Source organism: Lynx canadensis, chromosome C1 (genome assembly GCF_007474595.2).
Source record: "Lynx canadensis isolate LIC74 chromosome C1, mLynCan4.pri.v2, whole genome shotgun sequence".
In the NCBI taxonomy this organism is placed as follows: Eukaryota; Metazoa; Chordata; class Mammalia; order Carnivora; family Felidae; genus Lynx; species Lynx canadensis.
Window position 1 is genome coordinate 18826233 of NC_044310.1, and position 18915 is coordinate 18845147.

Here is an 18915-nt window from a genome sequence, read left to right on the forward strand (position 1 = left end):
GCTGAAAGCAGAATATTTTCCCTCTTGCCTATTACACCTCTTAATTTGTCTCTCCCTCTGCTGTTATTTGTCTCTATAAAGTGTTTTGCATGAAAGACCCACACAGCACAATGTTGCTTTGCCCTGGGTTGAGTTTAACAGGAAGGAAAGCACAGAGAGACTCAAGTCCAAGGAGGAAGGTGTGAGGGCCCTCGGGTCGAGACACACGTGTCTGGGAATATATGCCTGGCAGCGTGTACAGGTGCATGGTTTGGGGCCTGTCTGCTGTGAGTCAGTGGATATGTGTGTGCACACGTCAATATTAGTACTAATATGTATGGATGTCTATCTTTGCTCTGGTATAATCACTTGGTATTCATACCTAAATTAAATGTGTGCTTGTGTGCGAATACTCACAGGCAATCCCTGAGTGCATATGTATTTAGGCGTAGGAGCACACATGTGCACATAAACACACGCAGGCATCTAGGTTCGCATGTCACGTATGTGTGGTCTCTACACACGACCAGGGTTCTCCTCTGCGCTCCCATCGCATGTCTCCCTCCCCAGCTAGGGGCCCCAGCCCTTGGGGCTCTGGGAAAAGAAAGGCAGAGCAGTGGTCTGCGGGGGGCGGGGGCCAGTGAAACGCTGCCTTAGGCTGGCCCCACCGCGACCACAGCTCCCCCGCTTGGCCCCGGCCACCCCTTCCTCAGAGCCTGCCACAGCAGCACCACCAGGGCTCCTGCGGGAGCTCTGGGGACCCCTGGCAGGGCCCTCAGCTCCCTGTCAATCCTGGACTGGCACCGAGGGGCGAAAGCTGCTACCAAATGACGGCCAGAGCCCTTCAGCCTGGCCGGTCTCCGGCCCCCACCCGCAGACCAACAACAGGAGCGGCGCGGGCGGGGGGCGACAGGGGGGTCCGTCGCCCCCCAGCCCAGCGAACGCTGGCCACTAACCAATGGGCGACTGCAGCCCAGCGGGGATCCCTCCGAGGCAGCCAATGACCTCGCTCCGCTCTCCACCCCCGCCCGCGCCAACTCCGCGCAGCTGACCATTGGTGCTGGTGGATGGGTGAGTGTGCGCGGGCGCTGGCCACTTGAGGGAGGGGGCGTGGCCTGGAGTCCCTTCGCCTCTCCCCACCCGCGCTTAGGCCCCGCGCTCCCTACCCCCAGACGCGAGGGCCATTGGCCTGGCTGCGGCGCCGCGGCGGAGGTGGACCGCGGGGCGCGCGCAGTGGGCGTGGCCCGGAGGGCGTGGCCCGGAGGGAGGCGGGGCCGCGGGCGCTGTCTCAGTGAAAGCCCGAGCTGCGGCGGCGGCGGAGGCGTCCGGGCGGGTGTGCGCGCGTTGGGGCGCAGGCTCGGCGGCGGCGGCGGCGGCGGCTCAGCCTGCGGAGGCAGCGGCCCGTCTGGAGCGGCCGCTGCGAGGACGCCAGCTGCAGCGGGAGAGGTGCAACCGGGGCTGCGCGCTCCGCGGGGCCGGCGGGGGCCGGGAACAGGTGATCCCAGCGGGTCGCCGAGCCCCAGCGAGTTGGCGGGGGGCGGGAGTCCGCACTCCCGGGCGCAGCTGCAGCCGCCCCGCCGCGGCTGGTCGCGGACGGCGGACTGCGCCCGGCGCCGGACCGCGCGGCTCGGGCGTCCCTCTGCTCCCGGGGGCCCAGGAAGCCCTCTGCCCTGGGGCTCAGAAGTGCCCGCTCCCGCTGCCCGGCGTCCGCTCCGCGGCGGAGCAAAGTTGTGGACGTGTCCCGATAGCCGAGCCGGGAGCTGTCACGACCGGCCGGGTCGGCGCGCTCTCTCAGCGGCGCTGACACGCCAGCCCCGCCACCGCCTCGCCCCCTGAGCCGGCCCCTTCTGGAAACTGCTTCTGAGGCTGAAACTTTGGGCCGAGGGGCTGCGGGCGGCGCGGCGACGGGGACGAGGCCTGCGGGGCGCCCCTCCGCGCGACAGCCTGGGCGCCGAGGACGGCATGTGACGGGCCCCGGCGGCGGCCGCAGCGCGGGAAGGAGCGGGCCCCGCGGTCTCCGGCCGCTGCGAGGAGGGGCTCCGCGGCGCCGGAGCGAAGGGCTGTGGCGCGCGGCCGACCCCTGCGGCCCGGGCCCCGAGCCGTGCTGCCCCGTCGCGCCCGGGCCCCGCCGAGGCCCTTGCGCCCCGCCTCGGCGCGGGGGACGCGCCCCCAACTCCTTGAACTTCAGGGGCGGCCCCCGAAGCGGCGAAACTCTCAGGGACCCCCACCCCGGCGGCGCCCCTCGACGACCTCCCCGCGCCAAACCCCCTGCCGGCCAGTGCCTGCCCTCCGAGGGCCTCGGGGTTGGGGGGCCCGGCCGGGCTGACCGGGCCCCAGCCCCTCGCCAGGCCACGATTCTCATGAGGAAAGTGCCCATCTTCGTCCCGGCCTCCCCGTGGGGGCTGCGGCTGCCGCAGAAGTTCCTCTTCCTTCTCTTCCTCTCGGGCCTCGTCACCCTGTGCTTCGGGGCGCTCTTCCTGCTGCCCAACTCCTCTCGCCTCAAGCGCCTCTTCCTGGCCCCCCGGACCCAGCAGCCCGGCCTGGAGGTGGTGGCCGAAGTCGCCGGCCACCCCCTGGCCCGCGAGCAGGAGTCGCCTCCCAACCCGGCCCCCGCCGTGCCAGCCCCGGGTGAGGACGACGCCAGCAGCCAAGCCAATGCCCGGCGCCGGAAAGGGTGGCTGCGGCGCACCCACCCCACCGGGACGCGCGAAATGGCCACGGCGGCCCGGAGCAGCGGCAGCGCGGCCCTCAGACCCCAGGAGCCGAGCATTCCGTTTAGCTTTGACTTCCACGCGTTCCAGAGCCGCCTCCGGCACCCGGTCCTGGGGACTAGGGCCGATGAGGGTAAGGGACCCCAGAGCCTAGTTCGAGCCCAGCGGGAGAAAATCAAGGAGGTAAGGACTCCCCTTCTTCGGAAAAGGAAGACTCTCTGTGCTTCCATCCGTTCCCCTGGCCCCAGTCACTTCTGGTCCCTGGACCACTCACTACTTTAGAGCCCTCCGGCACACTGCACCGTCCTCTCTCCCTCCAAACTTTCCACTTTCTCCTTAGTGGGCACTTTCCCACTGCTGGGTTCAGTTCATCATCCCCATCCCTGACAGTAGCTGAAACGCTGGATAGACTCTGCCCTACTCCCGGACTCTGGTCCTTCCGGTCAAGTCCCCAGCCCAGGTGGGCCCTGTCCCTTTGTGAGTTGCTAGTTAGGTTCGTTAATGGACACCCTCTCTGCTTGCACAGGGCCAAGAGCCACTTTCTTTCTCACTGTGTGTCCGTAAGTCCTGACTTTCCCTAAACCCCTGTAGGATCTGCTACCTGGAAATCCAGGATTTGGGGGTGTATCTGGTGTCCTGAAAGTATTTTGTAATCAAGCCGGAAAGTGTTGTGGATTCTTGCTAACTATTTCTGTTGAGCCTTGGGAACAGTTGTACATAATAGCATGTGATGCAGGAAGGAATGATCAATAGGGGTGTGGTAATGTTACAGAAGCTCTGAGGTGATTGGCCTAATGAAGCGGGTCTTGGACTTGTTCCCTGTAGGGATGTGGGGAGGGAGGGGTTTAGAAGGATCACTTTGAGTATGAGTTTTGGTCTCAGCTTAGAAACCAAAAGCAAACGCAGCCTCGCCGTGGCTTGAAGATTGTTGCCAAGCCGCCACTGGTAACTAAACACTCAGCTGTACCACTGTTACAGCTGCCTGCCTGAGGTTTTTGCCCAGCAATGCAGAGGGGGCTGCAGTGACACCACCCCAGGCCACGAGGGGGCTATGGGCAAGCATTGGGCCAGGGTCTCCTCCCTAGAAATGAGAGGATGCTTCCCCCACACCCCTGCCTTGGCCCTCCCATGCCATGGATGGACCCAGAAGGAAAGGACTGTTTCTGTCTGGACTTTTTGTTTGCTGCAAAGGAGTCAGCAGTCTGATTTCCAGGGGGAGCCGGCAGCAAGGGTCAGGACCTGCCCTGCCGGGATCTGCTCAGAGCCAGTGGAGAACTTAGCTGTTCTTTCTCCGTGTCTGGACTGTCCTCCATCGCATTGTCCACCTCTCCCACACTTCTTACCTCTGTTGGTATCAGCCCTTCCAAGATAAGCCCGTTGGAGACTATCTTAACTAGCAGTCACAGGACATTTTATGACGTCAAGATAGAAAGCCACAAAGATGAGTCCTTGGTGTGTGTGTGTGTGTGTGTGTGTGTGTGTGTGTGCATGCGGGCGTGCGCGCTCTCAGTTTTCAATTCTTGTTGAAATCTCAAACGTTAATTGAAGGCTGGAACTTGCAGGAGCTAAGGAAGGGGACATCATTTCCCCTTTTTGGGTTAGAAGTGTGCCGTTGACTACTTATGTGAACCACCCACAGCTCCCTTTCTTGAAGCCAGCTCTGAGCACATTAGCCCTTTCTGCCTTTTACAACCTCCCTGGAGAGCGGTAACTCCCAGTGACATTACATATAAACTACAACGCATGCAGTTTTTCGGGGGGGTGTCCCGTGCTGCCATCAGATTTTCAGAAGCCTCCCCCAAAGAATGAAGAATTAACTGCTGTCCTCATCAGAAGAGGTGCTTTCTGCATTTGCATCTAGATATGTGAACCTATTTCTGAAAGCCTGGGCCGGGAGCCATGGTAGGAAGGGGGTGCTGGCTAGTGGGGGACTTGGTTCTGCCCCTCTACATACAGAGACAGCTTCCCTTGCCGACAGAGGCTGCAGGCTGCAGCAGCTGGGGGGGTGGTGGGAGGTGTGGAGACTCTGCTCTGCAGGTGGTGTAAAATAACATGATGGGCGAAGGTTTGGTGTTGGTTGCCAGATGTCTGGATCGTTCAGACTGGCATCTCTGAGCACCCCGGGTAGCAGCTGGAGGCCCGCTTCCATGTACCGCAGTTGGTGTTTCAGTGAGCCCTCTCTTACTCTCCTGAAGACCTTAAGCCCCTCAAAACAGAGGAGGCTGAACCAGATATACTAGAATATGTGAAGCCTGCTGTCCTCTTCAGGCTTCTTGAGTTTGGACCCCGCCCCTCCACGACCTGGAAAATGTGGGGCCGAGTCTTTGGGTTAGCTGTTAACACAGAGCTACCTTCCCCGGGGTCCTGCCTGATAGGGAATGCATAGGACTATGGCTGGAGGATGTCTTTATTTCTTCTCATTTAAATTTCTATCTGTGCCATGCCCAGGGGTAGATCATTTTAGAAAGGTGCCTGTTTTCGTAAGAGGGAGCTGGTGCTTCCCTCTCTGGCTTGTTTATTTCCAGACATGGATTGATTAGACCCCAGGAGCAGAGGGGGAGCTAGTATCAGATAAAAAGGGCTCTGTTCTTATAAGACGAGGTTTTTAAGTGAAAGTAAATGTCAAGAGAGACACAGAGAGGGTGATAAATGAGAGTGAATGAAGACTGGACACCCAGGCTCTAGATCAATGAAGTATATTATAAACTTCTGGTTTAAAGAGATGAACATGGCCATGGGGTCTGTGCTGATAGATGGGTTGAAGCCACATGTTCTGGGTGTGTACATACATCAGGAAACAATCTGTCCATAGAACCAACGATTTTTCTTCACTCTGCAGCCATGGACCTTGCAGGAGGCAATGTGGTGGAAAGGGGGGGACCCAGAGAATGTGAATGACAGTTCAACTGTCAACATCTGACTTGGGCAAGCTACCTGCTCTCATTCCTGGACCTTAATTTTCCTGCTGTAAAATGGAGTGAGGGGAGTGTCGCATACACCCTTGCTTCCAGACGCAGTCCCTAAGTAGACTGCCATCTGGTCAGGGACTCCTTAGCAGTTGGCTTTTCCCAGCTCTGTTTGCAATGTGCTAGTTAGTTCCATGAGGTGACAATGGCGTGCTGTTGTTGACGATTGTGGTGGTATTCACTGTTGCATCCCTGGCACTTAGTCAAGAATAGATAAAGCAAGCTCCCACGCTGGGCTCGATCTCACAACCTATCAGATCGTGACAGCCCAAATCAAGAGTTGGATACCCCAGCGCCCCCAGATGGGACTTTAGAGATGGGATTGAACAGTGACAACTCCTCAGCCTGGGATCATGAAGAGTAAGGGTTGGCGAGAATGTAAAACAGCTTGCTAGCAGCCTTCTCTTCCAGATCTGAAGATGATATAGGAAATTATTGTCATAATCATTAATTATAGGGGAGCTTTGCCATTGGTGGATTCCTTACAGATTCGAGTTCAACAGATTTTCTCACTCATAACAAGCGCTGGGGGGGGGTGTAGCTTGTCAGGGTTACATCTCAGTGAAAGGGTTCACACTCTCCTGGGTCCTGCTGCTGATGGTTGGTTGCCAATCTGGGGAACCTCAGTTGTCCCTTCCAGTTTAGGGGGCTTTTGTTAAAGGAACTGGGAAGTCTGAGACAGCGAGAATGTAGTATTAGAATGGAGCTTCCCCTGGTCCATAGTCAGAACATGGGTTGAATTTCATCCCCATCCTCTCTGTCCAGTCCCCTTATCACCACCCGAATGTGGCGGTCCTGCTAAGAATCCAGCCTGGTGTTCAGACCTAGTCATGCCATCAACTCTGACCTCAAAGAAAAACTCCTGTCTATCACTGGACCTGTTTTCCCTGGTAAAACAAAGGGACTGGCATTTAAGGGACCCTTGTCTTCCCTCACTCCCGCCTGTTACTGTTTTGTTTATGGATCTGCCCAAGCACCTAGATAGGGTCTGACACCTAGTTGGAACTCAGTTACTTAAATAGTGGCCTACAGCAGAGATCTATAACTAACAGTTAAAGTTGCTGGTGGCAAAAGTTGGGTCTTCTCCTGAGGGGTACCTGCAATTCTAAGAGTGTCAGCGTAGGGCCATGGCAAGGCTGGGGACTTAGCACTCCGTGACCCAAGAGGCCTTTTAGAAGTTGCAGTAATTTTCCAAGTGCAAGTAGTCTACCTTGAAGAGAGTGGGGGAGGTGGCAGCCATGAATAAAGTCTTTTCATGCCTGGATAGCAGGCATCTGGAGGATGCCCGAGTTGCCCTGGAGTGCCTGAAACTTGGCAGGGAGGGACCCCAGCTCTTGCTTTCTATGCCTGCTGCGTTAAGCCTCCAGGATATCGCTGGTTATGATATGTGACTATGTCTGAATAAGTCATCTTGGCAAATGATCTTTGCTCGCCATTAAGGGCTGGTTCGTTAGTCATGTGTGGTTTCCCTGTATATCTGATTTATCACCACTAGGGCCATGGAGGGGTAGGAAAATTAAAGGGCTTTGTGTTCTTTGTAGCATGTGAATCTGAGCCTGTGAGATGTTCAGGGTAATTAATATTAGGAACACTCTTTCCTTTGAAGAGCTCTGTTTAAGTTGCAGATTCAGTGAAGATCTTTTCTTCTCCCTGTCCTTCAGTTTCACTCTTGTCCTGCTCTATGATACATTGCATGTAGATAGGAATTCTGGCCCATAGTAACTGGACAGGTCCTTTGGGAGACCCTTACATCCTAAGCCCAGCCACACCTCATCCTTCTTCCTTGGAATGGAGTACTGTGTGTAAAGCTTAGACCTTGTCCCCACCAGGTGGACAACTTCACACCCACAGGTCGGCTGGATCTCTTATTTTGCATTGCACTATCATTTGGGGGAATTAGGTGCAGACATTTCAGGAGCAGTTGTTTGTTGGGACTCACATCCTTACCTCTGGTCGTTAGTGTTAGGTCTAGAAACAATGACTTTTAAAAGTCAGCTGTGTAGTTCACACTGTAGTTAGCAGAGGGGTAAGAATATAGATTCCCCTGCGGTTTTGGAGTGACTGATTTACATCCAAGCTCAAGAAATGCCTTTTCTCTAGCTTTCCCTGAAGACTGATCATTACTCTACCAAAAATAAATATTGTGATATATATCAGGCATACTTTGCTCAAAGGGACTTACATCTTTTCTCTTACTGAAGAAATAAATCAGGCTCACAATTGGAAAGGAATTCCATTCAGGGAAGCGGTTTCATAATCTCGGTGGGCAACAGTCCTGTGGGTACCGCCTCTGGCCTTCCTGTATCCTGGGTTGAGTCTGTGTACACAAAGGGAGGTGGTGGGAGAGCTTTAGGGAATTCTCTCCCTGCCTTGTTTTCATTGGCCAGGTCAGGAAAGCCTTAGCAAGGGATGATGGACATGATTCAGGAGAGTAGCTGCCTCAGGTGAATTCATGGGTATTTATTACATTACTTTAAAAGAGGAACCGTGCATGGAGCAGGGACGAGTGTCTTTGATCCAAGATGATGATGATGATGATGATGATGATGATGATTCCAGTTCTCTACACCTGTGGTCCAGAAAGACCAGGCTCATGCAGACAGTAAGCCCTGGTTCTTGACTTCCAACTACCCCAGGGCCAGGGCCTCACAGGCAAGTGTTTGCATGATTTGGGGAAACAAAACAAGACTTTCTTAGCTCTGCATTGCATGGCAGATGATGATAAGGCTCAAATAGAAGACTCCTCAAAAGAATTCTGAGGACCCTAGGGCCTAAGTCCTTCTTCTTTCCCCCACTTGGCTCTGGAGGCTAGTTAATAGCCAAAACAGCATAGTTTTTAGTTCTCTTATTACACTTTTAAAAAATATTTATTTATTTTTGAGAGAGAGAGAGAGAGAGAGCATGAGTGGGGAAGAGCAGAGAGAGAGGGAGACACGGAATCTGAAGAAGGAATCTGAAGCGATGAGCTGTCAGCACAGAGCCCGATGCGGGGCTTGAACTTGTGAACGTGAGATCGTGACCTGAGCCGAATTGGAAGCTTAACTGACTGAGCCACCCAAGCACCCCTATTTTTAATTTTTTAAGTAGGCTCCAACACCGAGTGTGGGGCTTGAACTCAGGACTCTGAGATCAAGAATAACATGCTCTAACCATTGAGCCAGCCAGGTGCTCCAATTTGGGTTCTTTTATTTAAAAAAAAATTTTTTTTTGACATTTATTTATTTTGATAGGCAAGAGAGACAGAGCACAAGTGGGGGAGGGGCAGAGAGAGAGGAGACACAGAATCTGAAGCAGGTTCCAGCTCCGAGCTGTCAGCACAGAGTCCGATGTGGGGCCCGAGCTCACAAACTGGCGAGATCATGACCTGAGCCGAAGTCGAACACTCAACCGACCGAGCCACCCAGGCGCCCCCAAGTTTGGTTCTTTTAAATGCAGAGTTGAGTGGCTGAGATCACTACAAGTCAGACCTCCACCGCCAAAGAGAGCAGAAACCATGGAGACCACAGCTATAGGTTTCAGGCTCAGTATGTGTGGTGGCCCAGGCGTAGGGTGTTTTCTTCCCTGAAAAAGGCTGTTTTCTAAGATTTGGGTTGAGAGCTCCCCAAACTTGGCAGGCAGGCAGGCAGGCAGCAGTCAGAACAGCTCTTACTCACAAGGAGGGCCTGAGTATGTCTCTTAACTCCCGCCTTTTCATTAATTAAAGGCCAAGACCAGGGCAGTTGTCCATCTGTATTAGTGCAGAACCGCTAGTGGTAACTTTTACAGAAGGAACTTTGGCAGACTGATTAGCGTTCTTTTTAATCGATGAGCAATAATTGGTGCTTTGTGTCTGGCATGCTCGGGGTATCGCCTGCTCCACAGGTGAAACTTACAGGCAAACAGTGTTCACTAAATAACAACCATTTTCAGTGGTTGAATAATAGATTTCTCCCCGCTCCTCCACCTCTGTCATGACTTGGTGGTCCAGAAAATCGACTGTGCATACAGCATGTTCTGTAGGGCCTGCTGAGTTGTATAGGTGTCTTCTGGCCTCTCAGTGCCTCTCCCTGTGTTTTTGTCCCTTTTTTTTTTTTAACAACAACCCTATGAGCAGGTACTACCTATTTATTTAAGTGTAGTTTACATATAGCAAAATGCACAGATCGTAAATATACAGTTTGCTGAATTTTGACCAATGCAGAAAACCGCGTAAAGCACCCATGAAGGTGTGGAACATTCCCATCGCCTCAGAAAGGTCCCTCTGTTCCTTCCCAGGCAATCCCCATCACCCACCTCCCATCTCCTATTTCAGCGTGTCACAAGAGATTTGTCTGGCCTGTTCTGGAACTTGAAATAAATGGAGTAATATAACATATGCCCTTTGTGTGCAAGGCTTCCTTCACCAAGGATGTTCTGAAATTCATCCCTGAACATATTCCATACTTCAGGTCCTTTTTATTGTTGAGATATGTTCTCCCGCAGTGAATATACTGCAGTTTGTTTATCCATCACCCATAGTTGGACTTTTGGTTGTTTCCAGTGTTTGGCTATTATGAATAAAAGCTGCTGTGAATATTATATGTACAAGGCTTTGTATAGGCATCGTTCCATTCCTTTTGTGTCAATATTTGGGATAGAATTGCTGGTTCATAGAGTAGACATATTTTTAAACTTTATAGGAAAACTGGAGATATTCTCCCTAAGTAGTTAAGGCCATTTTATTCTTCTGTCAGCAGTGTGTGAGAATCTGCATCTTTGTCAACACTTGCTATTGTCCACCGTTTTAAAGTTTAGCCATTCTATGTGATGTGTAGTAATATTTCATTGTAGCTTTAATTTTTGATTCCTTGTTAACTATCGGTATTGAACATCTTTCATGTGTTACTATTTATGTATCATCCTATAATGTCTATTCAAATCTTATGCCCTTTTTTAAATTAAAAAATTGGGCTGTTTATCATCTTATTGGATATAGAAATACTTTATATATTCTGGATATAAGTCCTTTGTCAGATATACATACTATAAATATTCACTCCCAGTCTATTATAAATATTAGCTCCAAGGTGGCCTGCGTGCTCAGTCGGTTTAGCATCCGACTTCAGCTCAGGTCATGATGTCATGGCTCGTGGGTTCGAGCCCTGCATCAGGCTCTGTGCTGACAGCTCAGAGCCGGGAGTCTGCTTCAGATTCTGTGGGTGGTGTGTGTGTGTGTGTCTCTCTCTCTGCACCTCCCCAGCTCACGCTCTCTCACTCTCAAAAATAACTAAACATACATACATACATATTAGCTCCCAGAATATTTCATTTTCTTAGTGCTCAAAGAGCAGAAGGTTTTTTAATGTTTATTCATTATTTGACACACACACACTTGCATGCGCGCAGCACACACACACACACACACACACACACGCGCACAGTGCAAGTGGTGGAGGGGCAGAGAGAGAGGGAGACACAGATCCGAGGCAGGCTCCAGGCTCCGAGCTGTCACACAGAGCCCGACGCGGGGCGTGAACTCACAGACCATGAGATCATGACCTGAGCCGAATTTGAAGCTCAACTGACTGAGCCACCCAGGTGCTCCAAAGAACAGAAGTTTTAAATTTTGATGAAGTCAGTGTATCAATATTTTCTTTTATGGTTAGTGCTTTCTGTTCCTACTTAGAAAAAAAAAAAAAACAAAACCAAAAAGCCTTTCCTTCCCATGGTCATGAAATAGTCCTCCTTTTAATTCCAGAAGCGTGATCATTTAGTTTTTACTTTCAGGTCTCCTGTCTACTTCTAACTAATTGTTGTATGTGTTATGAGGTAGGAGTTGAGAGTCATTAGTTTTACTTTTAGATGTCCAGTTGTTTACCACTTTTTGTTGAAAAGTCCTCTCCTTTCCTCATTGAATTGCTTTGAATCCATGGTAGATTAATGGAGCATATATACGTGGTTCTGTTTCTGGACTCTTCTGTTCTACTGATTTATGTTTATGCTAATTCATACTATCTTGATGCTGTAGCTTTATAATAAGTCTTAAAAAGCAGGTCCTCTATCTTTGAGCTTCCTTTTCAAAATTGCTTTGGTTATTGTAGATCCTTTGCATTTCTGCAAACATTTGAGAATGAGCTTGTCAGTTTCTGCGAAAATTCCTGCTGGGAGTGTGATTGGGTTTGCTTTGAATCTGTGAGTCAAATTGGGGAGAACCGATATCTTAACAATATTGGGTCTTTGATCCATGAATGTGGTATCTCTTTCCATTTAATTTAGTGTTTCTTTCTCTCAACGATGGTTTGTACTTTTTGATGTAGAGGACTTGAACGTCTTTTAGTACAACAGCCATTTGCTACTGTAAATAGTAATCTTTAATTTAAATTTTTGTTGCTAGTACACAGAAATACATAGATTTTTGTATATTGATTTTGTGTCATGTGACCTTATTGAGTTCATTTATTAAATTTGTTCTTTGTAGATTCTTTAGGATCTGTTAGGTATACAATTATGTTGTCTATGAGTCAAGATGGTTTTACTTCTTCCTTTCCAATGTTTTATGCCTTTATTTCTTTTCTTCCTTCATTGCACTGGCTAGGACTTCTGGTTCAATGTGAGATAGAAGTGGTGAGACTGACCTCTTTGCTTTGCTCTTGATCTCAAGGGAGAAGCAGTCAGCGTCTTTTACATTAAGTATGATGTTAGGTATAGGTGTTGGTAGATGCTTTTTATCAGGTTGAAGTTACCATAACGTTCCTAGTTTGCTGAGAGTTTTTATCAGAAATGGAATTGAATTTTGTCAAATACTTTTTCTGCATCTCTGGAGATGGTCATATTTTCTCTTTATTCTGTTAATATGTAAGTCATATTGATTTTATCCTTTTAAAAAAAAATTTTTTTTGAGAGAGAGAGTGTGCAAATGGGGGAAGAGCGGGGGGGGGGGTGGGAACAGAGGACCTAAAGTAGGCTTGCAGGGCTCTGACAGGCAGACAGGCTGACAGCAGCTAGTCTGATGTGGGGCTCAAACTCATGAACTGAGAGATCATGACCTGAGCCGAAGTCTGATGGTCAACTAACTGAGGCCACCCAGGTGCCCCCAAATCATATTGATTTTAAAAGAATGGTAAACTTGCATTTGCTTTTCAAGTATTTGTTAAGAATTTTGCATCTGTTGTTCGTGAGGCATATTGCTCTATAGTTTTCCTGTAAGGGCTTTATCTGGGTTTTGGTACAGCATTATGTTACTTCATAAAATGAGCTGGAAAATGTTCTCATATTTTCTGCACAGTTTGTGGGACACTAATATTAGGTCTTCCTTAAATGTTTGATAGAATTTACCATTTACCACCACCAAAGCCATCCAGGCCTACAGGGTGGTTTGTGTGTGTGTGTGTGTTGTGTGGTGTGTGTGTGTGTGAGAGAGAGAGAGAGAGAGAGAGAGAGAGGAGAGAGAGAGGTTTTAAATGATCGTTTCAATTACTTTAACAGATATGAGGCTATTCAGAATTTGTCTCGTCAGTTTTGTCAGTTTTGCTTTCAAACAATTTGTCTATTTCATGAAAGTATAGAATTTATTAGAATAAAGTTGTTCCCAAGATTCTCATTTTCCTTTTAATATTTGTAGGACCTGTAGTGGTGCTCCTCTTTCATTTCCATATTGGTAATTGCTTTCTTTGTTGCATTCTTTAAAAAATAGTGTAGCTAGGGGGCGCCTGGGTGGCTCAGTCGGTTGAGCGTCTGACTTCAGCTCAGGTCATGATCTCGCAGTCTGTGAGTTCGAGCCCTCATCAGGCTCTGTGCTGACAGCTCGGAGCCTGGAGTCTGCTTCGGATTCTGGTGTCTCCCTCTCTCTCTGCCCCTCCCCCGCTCATGTTCTGTCTCTCCTCTCTCTCTCTCTCTCTGTCAAAAATAAAATAAAAACACTAAAAAAATTTTGAAAAAATAGTGTAGCTAGTAGTTCATCAATTTTACTGATCTTTGGAACCAACTTTTGATCTTTTTAAAAACATTTTTTAATGTTTATTTATTTTTAAGAGAGACAGAGCATGAAGGGGGTGCGCAGAGAAAGGGAGAAGCAGAACTTGAAGCAGGCTCCAGGCTCCGATCACAGAGCCTGACATGGGGCTCAAACTCACAAACCATGAGATCATGACTTGAGCTGAAGTCGGACGCTTAACGGACTGAGCCACCCAGGCGCCCCTGATCTTTTTTTTTTTAATGTTTATTTATTTTTGAAGGAGAGAGAGACAGAGTGTGAGCAGGTGAGGAGCAGAAGAGAGGGAGACACAGAATCTGATGCAGGCTCTAGGCTCTCAGCACAGAGCCTGATGCAGGGCTCGAACTCACGAACTGTGAGATCATGACCTGAGCTGAAGTCAGACGATTAACTGACTAAGCCACCCAGGTGCCCCAACCCCTGATCTTTTTTAAAAATATCTATTTTTAAAAAAAAATTTTAATACTTACATTTGCCTCTGTTTCCTTCCTTCTGCTTATTTTGGGCTTCATTCACTATCTTCTTATCACTTCTTTATCTAGTCTGACAATCTGCTTGTGTTACCCGCTTTTCGGTTTTCATTCTCATGGTCATATATTTTGCTTCTACATATATAGTTCATAACACATTAGTAATTTTTTTTGCTTCAAAACGGTTTTCTTGAATAATGATAAATTGGAGTCTTTCATTCATCCACATACTTACCATTTATAGTGTCCTTCATTCCTTCTTGCATGTCTGAGTTCTGGTACCACTTTCCCATCAGCCTGAAAAACACTCTTATATTTCTTGTAGTATAGGTTTGCTGGTCACAAATCCTTGTAGCTTATGTTTACCTGAAAATGTCTCTCTTTTTGCCTTCATTTTAAAAGGCTATTTTTGATAGGTATAAAAATTTTATTTTTCTTTAACGAAAGACCCATTGTCTTGTAGCTTCATTGTTTCTGATGAAAGGTTAGAGTATATTTCCCTGTATATATTTCCCCTCTCTTGGTATGCTACTTTTGCCTTTCATTTTCAGCAATTCAACTGTGATATGCCTAGATGTGGATGTCATTGGTTATTTTCTTGGGGTTTGTTAAGTTTCTTATATCTGCAGATTGGTATTTTTCATCAAGTTTGGAAAAATTTTGTCTCATATTTCTTCAATATTTTTTTCTGCCCCATTCCATCTCCTATTACTTTTCTTCTTCCTTCCTCCTCCTCTTCACTTTTTAAAGTTTATTTATTTATTTTGAGAGAGAGTGTGTGCCCAGGGGAGGGGGCGGGAGAGAGAGAGAGAATCCAAAGGAGGCTCCGCACTGTCAGCATGGAGCCCGATGCAGGGCTCCGAACCCACGAACTGTGAGACCATGACCTGAGCCAAAGTTGAGAATCGGAGGCTTAACTGACTGAGCCATCCAGGCACCCCCATTTAGAACTCCAGTTACATAGAAGTTAGATTGCTTGATACTTTTTTACAGATAACTGAATCGCTTCATTTTCTTTCAGCCTTTTTGTGGTTTGATGTAGATAATTTATATTAACATATCTTCAAGTTCACTGAACTTTTCCATTGGTTGTTAAGGCCCACCCAGTGGAATTTTTTATTTCAAGGATTTTTAAATTTATTTTTTTTACTTCTAGAATTTCCATCTGGACCTTTTCCATTGTTTCTGTTTCTCGGATATTTCCCATCTGTTCATTTATTATTTCCATAGTTTTCTTTAAATTCCAAGGGGTATTTATAATAGCTTTTCAAATGGTGTTTTTTGCTGTTTCCAAAATCTTTGTCATCATTGAGTCTGTACTTACTGACTGTTTTTATCTCCTGGTTATGGGTCACTTTTTTGTACATTTTCATATGTCTACTCATTTTTTAAAAGATTCTGTGCTAAACATTGTGAATCCTACCTTTTAAAAGATCCTAGCTTCATCTGCTTTTATGTGGTTTTTCTCTCCTCTTTCTGTTAAGCTATCAGCTGTCACTTCTTGTAGTTGTCAGGATACCTGATCTGGCTGCTTTATTTTTTACTTTCCCAATTTGTGATTTCTAATCTGTACTTGGCCAAGAAACCATTGAATCTAGATTTGATAATTTAGCATCATATGTAAGTGCAAATGAACACTTTGAGTAGGTTTCTAAACGCTCCTGAATCAATGACGTGAACTTTATCAAGTACGTATTTTAGTGTAATTTAGATATTTAAAGATTCTTATTTATTTTTAGAAATTGGTACTGGGTACGTGAAATATAATTTTGTACTGAACCTACATCCTAAGTAAAGAGAACATCAAAGGGCTCCTAATTTTTGGTTGATGTGATTTTAAATTATTTGTGTATTTTTTTTTTTTTTTTTTTCTCATCTGTTTTTATTTTTTTTTTTTTTTTTTTTTTTTAAATTTTTTTTCCACGTTTATTTATTTTTGGGACAGAGAGAGACAGAGCATGAACGGGGGAGGGGCAGAGAGAGAGGGAGACACAGAATCGGAAACAGGCTCCAGGCTCTGAGCCATCAGCCCAGAGCCCGACGCGGGGCTCGAACTCACGGACCGTGAGATCGTGACCTGGCTGAAGTCGGACGCTTAACCGACTGCGCCACCCAGGCGCCCCTGCTCATCTGTTTTTAGATGTTAGAAGAAATATTTGTTGGTATCTGTGATGTTCCAGCAGCCTCCGTTAGTGTCACTTTCTTCCCAGGATTTTTTAACCTGTCAAATAATTTTTCTGGCCTCCTTACCTTAAGTCTATTTACTACTTTTTAAACCTTGGTTTGTAAATTCTTTCATTAAAAAAAAAAAAAAGATGCTTATGTAGGCCAAATTGCTGAATTACTGATCAGAAGAAAGCTAAATACATGTGGCTCAGAATTTCCAAGGTGCGTTCTGTGAGATCTGATTATTTCCCCTTATTCAAGAAAGCTCAGTGTGGGGCGAAGATAGTATCTTATGGCAAAGGCTCTCTTTAACTTCATTGTGTCCTTTGGAATGGGTGGGGGTGTTGAATAAAAGGTATAAGTCACTTATTTAAGATCCTTCTCCCCCATTTTCACTCCTGGAATGAGCTTTTCAGAGATTAAGGCTAAACTTTGCCAAGTAGATGCTGATCTCCTGGGAAGACATTACAGAACCATTTTTGTTTTTTCTGTGCTTGTGTTCTTGACCTAAATCAGCAAATCTTCCTCCTTTCCAACTCTCCCAGAAGCCGTTCTTCAGGTCTACCCGCATACCTTACAGAACTCTGGAGTAGTCTTGTTTTAATTATAAGAATCAATGGGGAAAGAAGACTTTAGTTTCTTGCTTTCAGGACTGGCCTGGAGAGCAGCCTCTAAAGTATGACCAATGTTGTTACTTTAGGGTATAAGGAACCCTTTACAGAGAAACCTTAATGCTTAGACAGAAAAATAGCACCTCAGTCTAGAGACCTTCTTTAGCAGTTTCAGATATAAGTCCTTTTGGATGTATAATTATGTAAGGGCAGAGACTTCACACGGATGTACTTTCAGAGGTAGTACTGTGGAATAGCCTTCTTATAATCATGCTAGGAGGTCCATCTGGTTATTGATCCTTGAGTAGCTAAGAGTGGTACCAGAGTAGTGTCAGTCCAGATGGGGCTGAGGGAGACAATGTTAGACATTTCCTGTGATTAGATACTGAATTAGATTAAAGCATAATAAGATTCTCTGTACTCTGAGTAAAGTGCTCTTAAACTTGGCACCAGAATTCCAGATTGTCAGCCCTGGTATTTGAAGTCGTCTTGTATGTTATAAAAAGGGTTTCTGACTCTCTGGCCTCTGTACCACCCACTGGGCATTTAAATGCCCAGGTGAATCTGCAGGGCATCTGATTTGGAGGGGAGTGGAGGTTGGGCTGGGACAATGCCCACCTCCTCCTGGGGAGCTGAGATAAACACTCCTTGTGTGTGTGGTATTTTAGTAGAGCCCTAGCATCCCATTAAGAGTTTAGCTGATCCCCACAACAGCCTGTGGCATACATGGATGGCATGGACTATAATCCCACTTTACAGCTGAGAGAATGAAGACACTGAATGGCAGTGACCACCTCCAGGCCCTGCCAGATTAAACTGTGATACACTGATGTAAACCCACTCTTCTGACGCTTTGGTTGACATTCATTCTATTACCTCATTTAAGGCTCATGGGTAATAATTTAGAGGAAGAGCTTTCACTTTGGGATGGATTAGAGTAGAAATGGTCAGTCTTGGTAGGTATCAAAGGAACTGGTCTGTTGAATCTTCAGAACACGGATTCTAGGGGTGCCTGGTTGGCTCAGTTGGTTAAGTGTCCAGCTTCAAACTCAGGTCATGATCTCGCGGTTCATGACTCAAGCCCCGTGTCCCGCTCTGTGCTGACAGCTTGGAGCCTGGGGCCTGCTTCAGATTCTGTGTCTCCTTCTCCCTCTGCTCCTCCCCTGCTCACACTCGGTCTCTCTCTCCCTCTCTCTCAAAAATAAACATTAAAAAAAAAAAAAAAAAAGAACAGGGATTCTAACCTTTATTACCCCTGGAACCCCATGGAGGATTTTCGTAAACACTGACACTTGAGTTTCTCCTCCAGAGATTTTGACTTAATTGGGTGCAGTCTGAGCATTGGATTTTTAAAAACTTCCATGTGTTCTAATGTGCAGCCATGCTTTAGAACGTACCTATGGTAGTTCTGTCTTCACGTAGGCTGTATCTCCTTCCTGGCTATATTTCCCTTTTACCCACTTATAGAAGAGTTGGGAAATTTTCTGTATTTATTCAGACTGGACCAGGATCAGATAAGGAAAAAATGAGCTGGAAGAAACGACTCAATTAAACAGAGTTTTCTAGAGTTAAGAGCCTATACTGCTAATGTGATCAAGGGAAGCCATGAATTTATTAAAACTTTAAGAAAAAGTGTTGAAAACACGAACTGTCTCTTGAGCCTCAGTTATGCCCTGAAGGCTATATGAGCTGAAGGAAAGGCAAAGATGAGTCTCTGGCTTTAAGGGATTTTATAGTGTGATATTATCGTGTGTCTGAGTCACTTCCCACCGCATACAGGTGCACAGAAGGAGGAAAACGTTCGTTAGCTGCGTAATATTTGCCTGTCCCACCGAAATCCTTTCTGGAGGAAGCAGGTTAGGACATAAACATCTGGAATGAAAATATTTGCTTGTCCAGAAGTAGATCTCCCAAAAGAACCAGCGCCCCTCCTGCCTATGGCTGCTACTCGCCGCTTTCCGGTTAACAGAGCGGCCTTTTCACATTGCTGTTTGGGCCTTAAAATCGAGTACCAGATGCTCGGAGAAAAGGGAGATGCTGAAGAGTGAAAAGCCGAACCCA

The 18915-nt window shown here is 47.4% G+C and overlaps 1 protein-coding gene across 1 annotated transcript in view; it reads left to right on the forward strand.

The window, feature by feature from the left end:
* Nucleotides 1–475: 475 nt before the first annotated feature.
* MAN1C1 (mannosidase alpha class 1C member 1) overlaps nt 476–18915 on the forward strand; it is a 142570-nt gene continuing 124130 nt past the window's right edge. The window contains exons 1-4 of the mRNA XM_030328050.1: nt 476–482; nt 857–1050; nt 1130–1474; nt 1728–2873. Of these exons, the coding sequence (XP_030183910.1) occupies nt 476–482; nt 857–1050; nt 1130–1474; nt 1728–2873 (1692 nt within the window). The remainder of the gene's footprint in view (nt 483–856; nt 1051–1129; nt 1475–1727; nt 2874–18915) is intronic.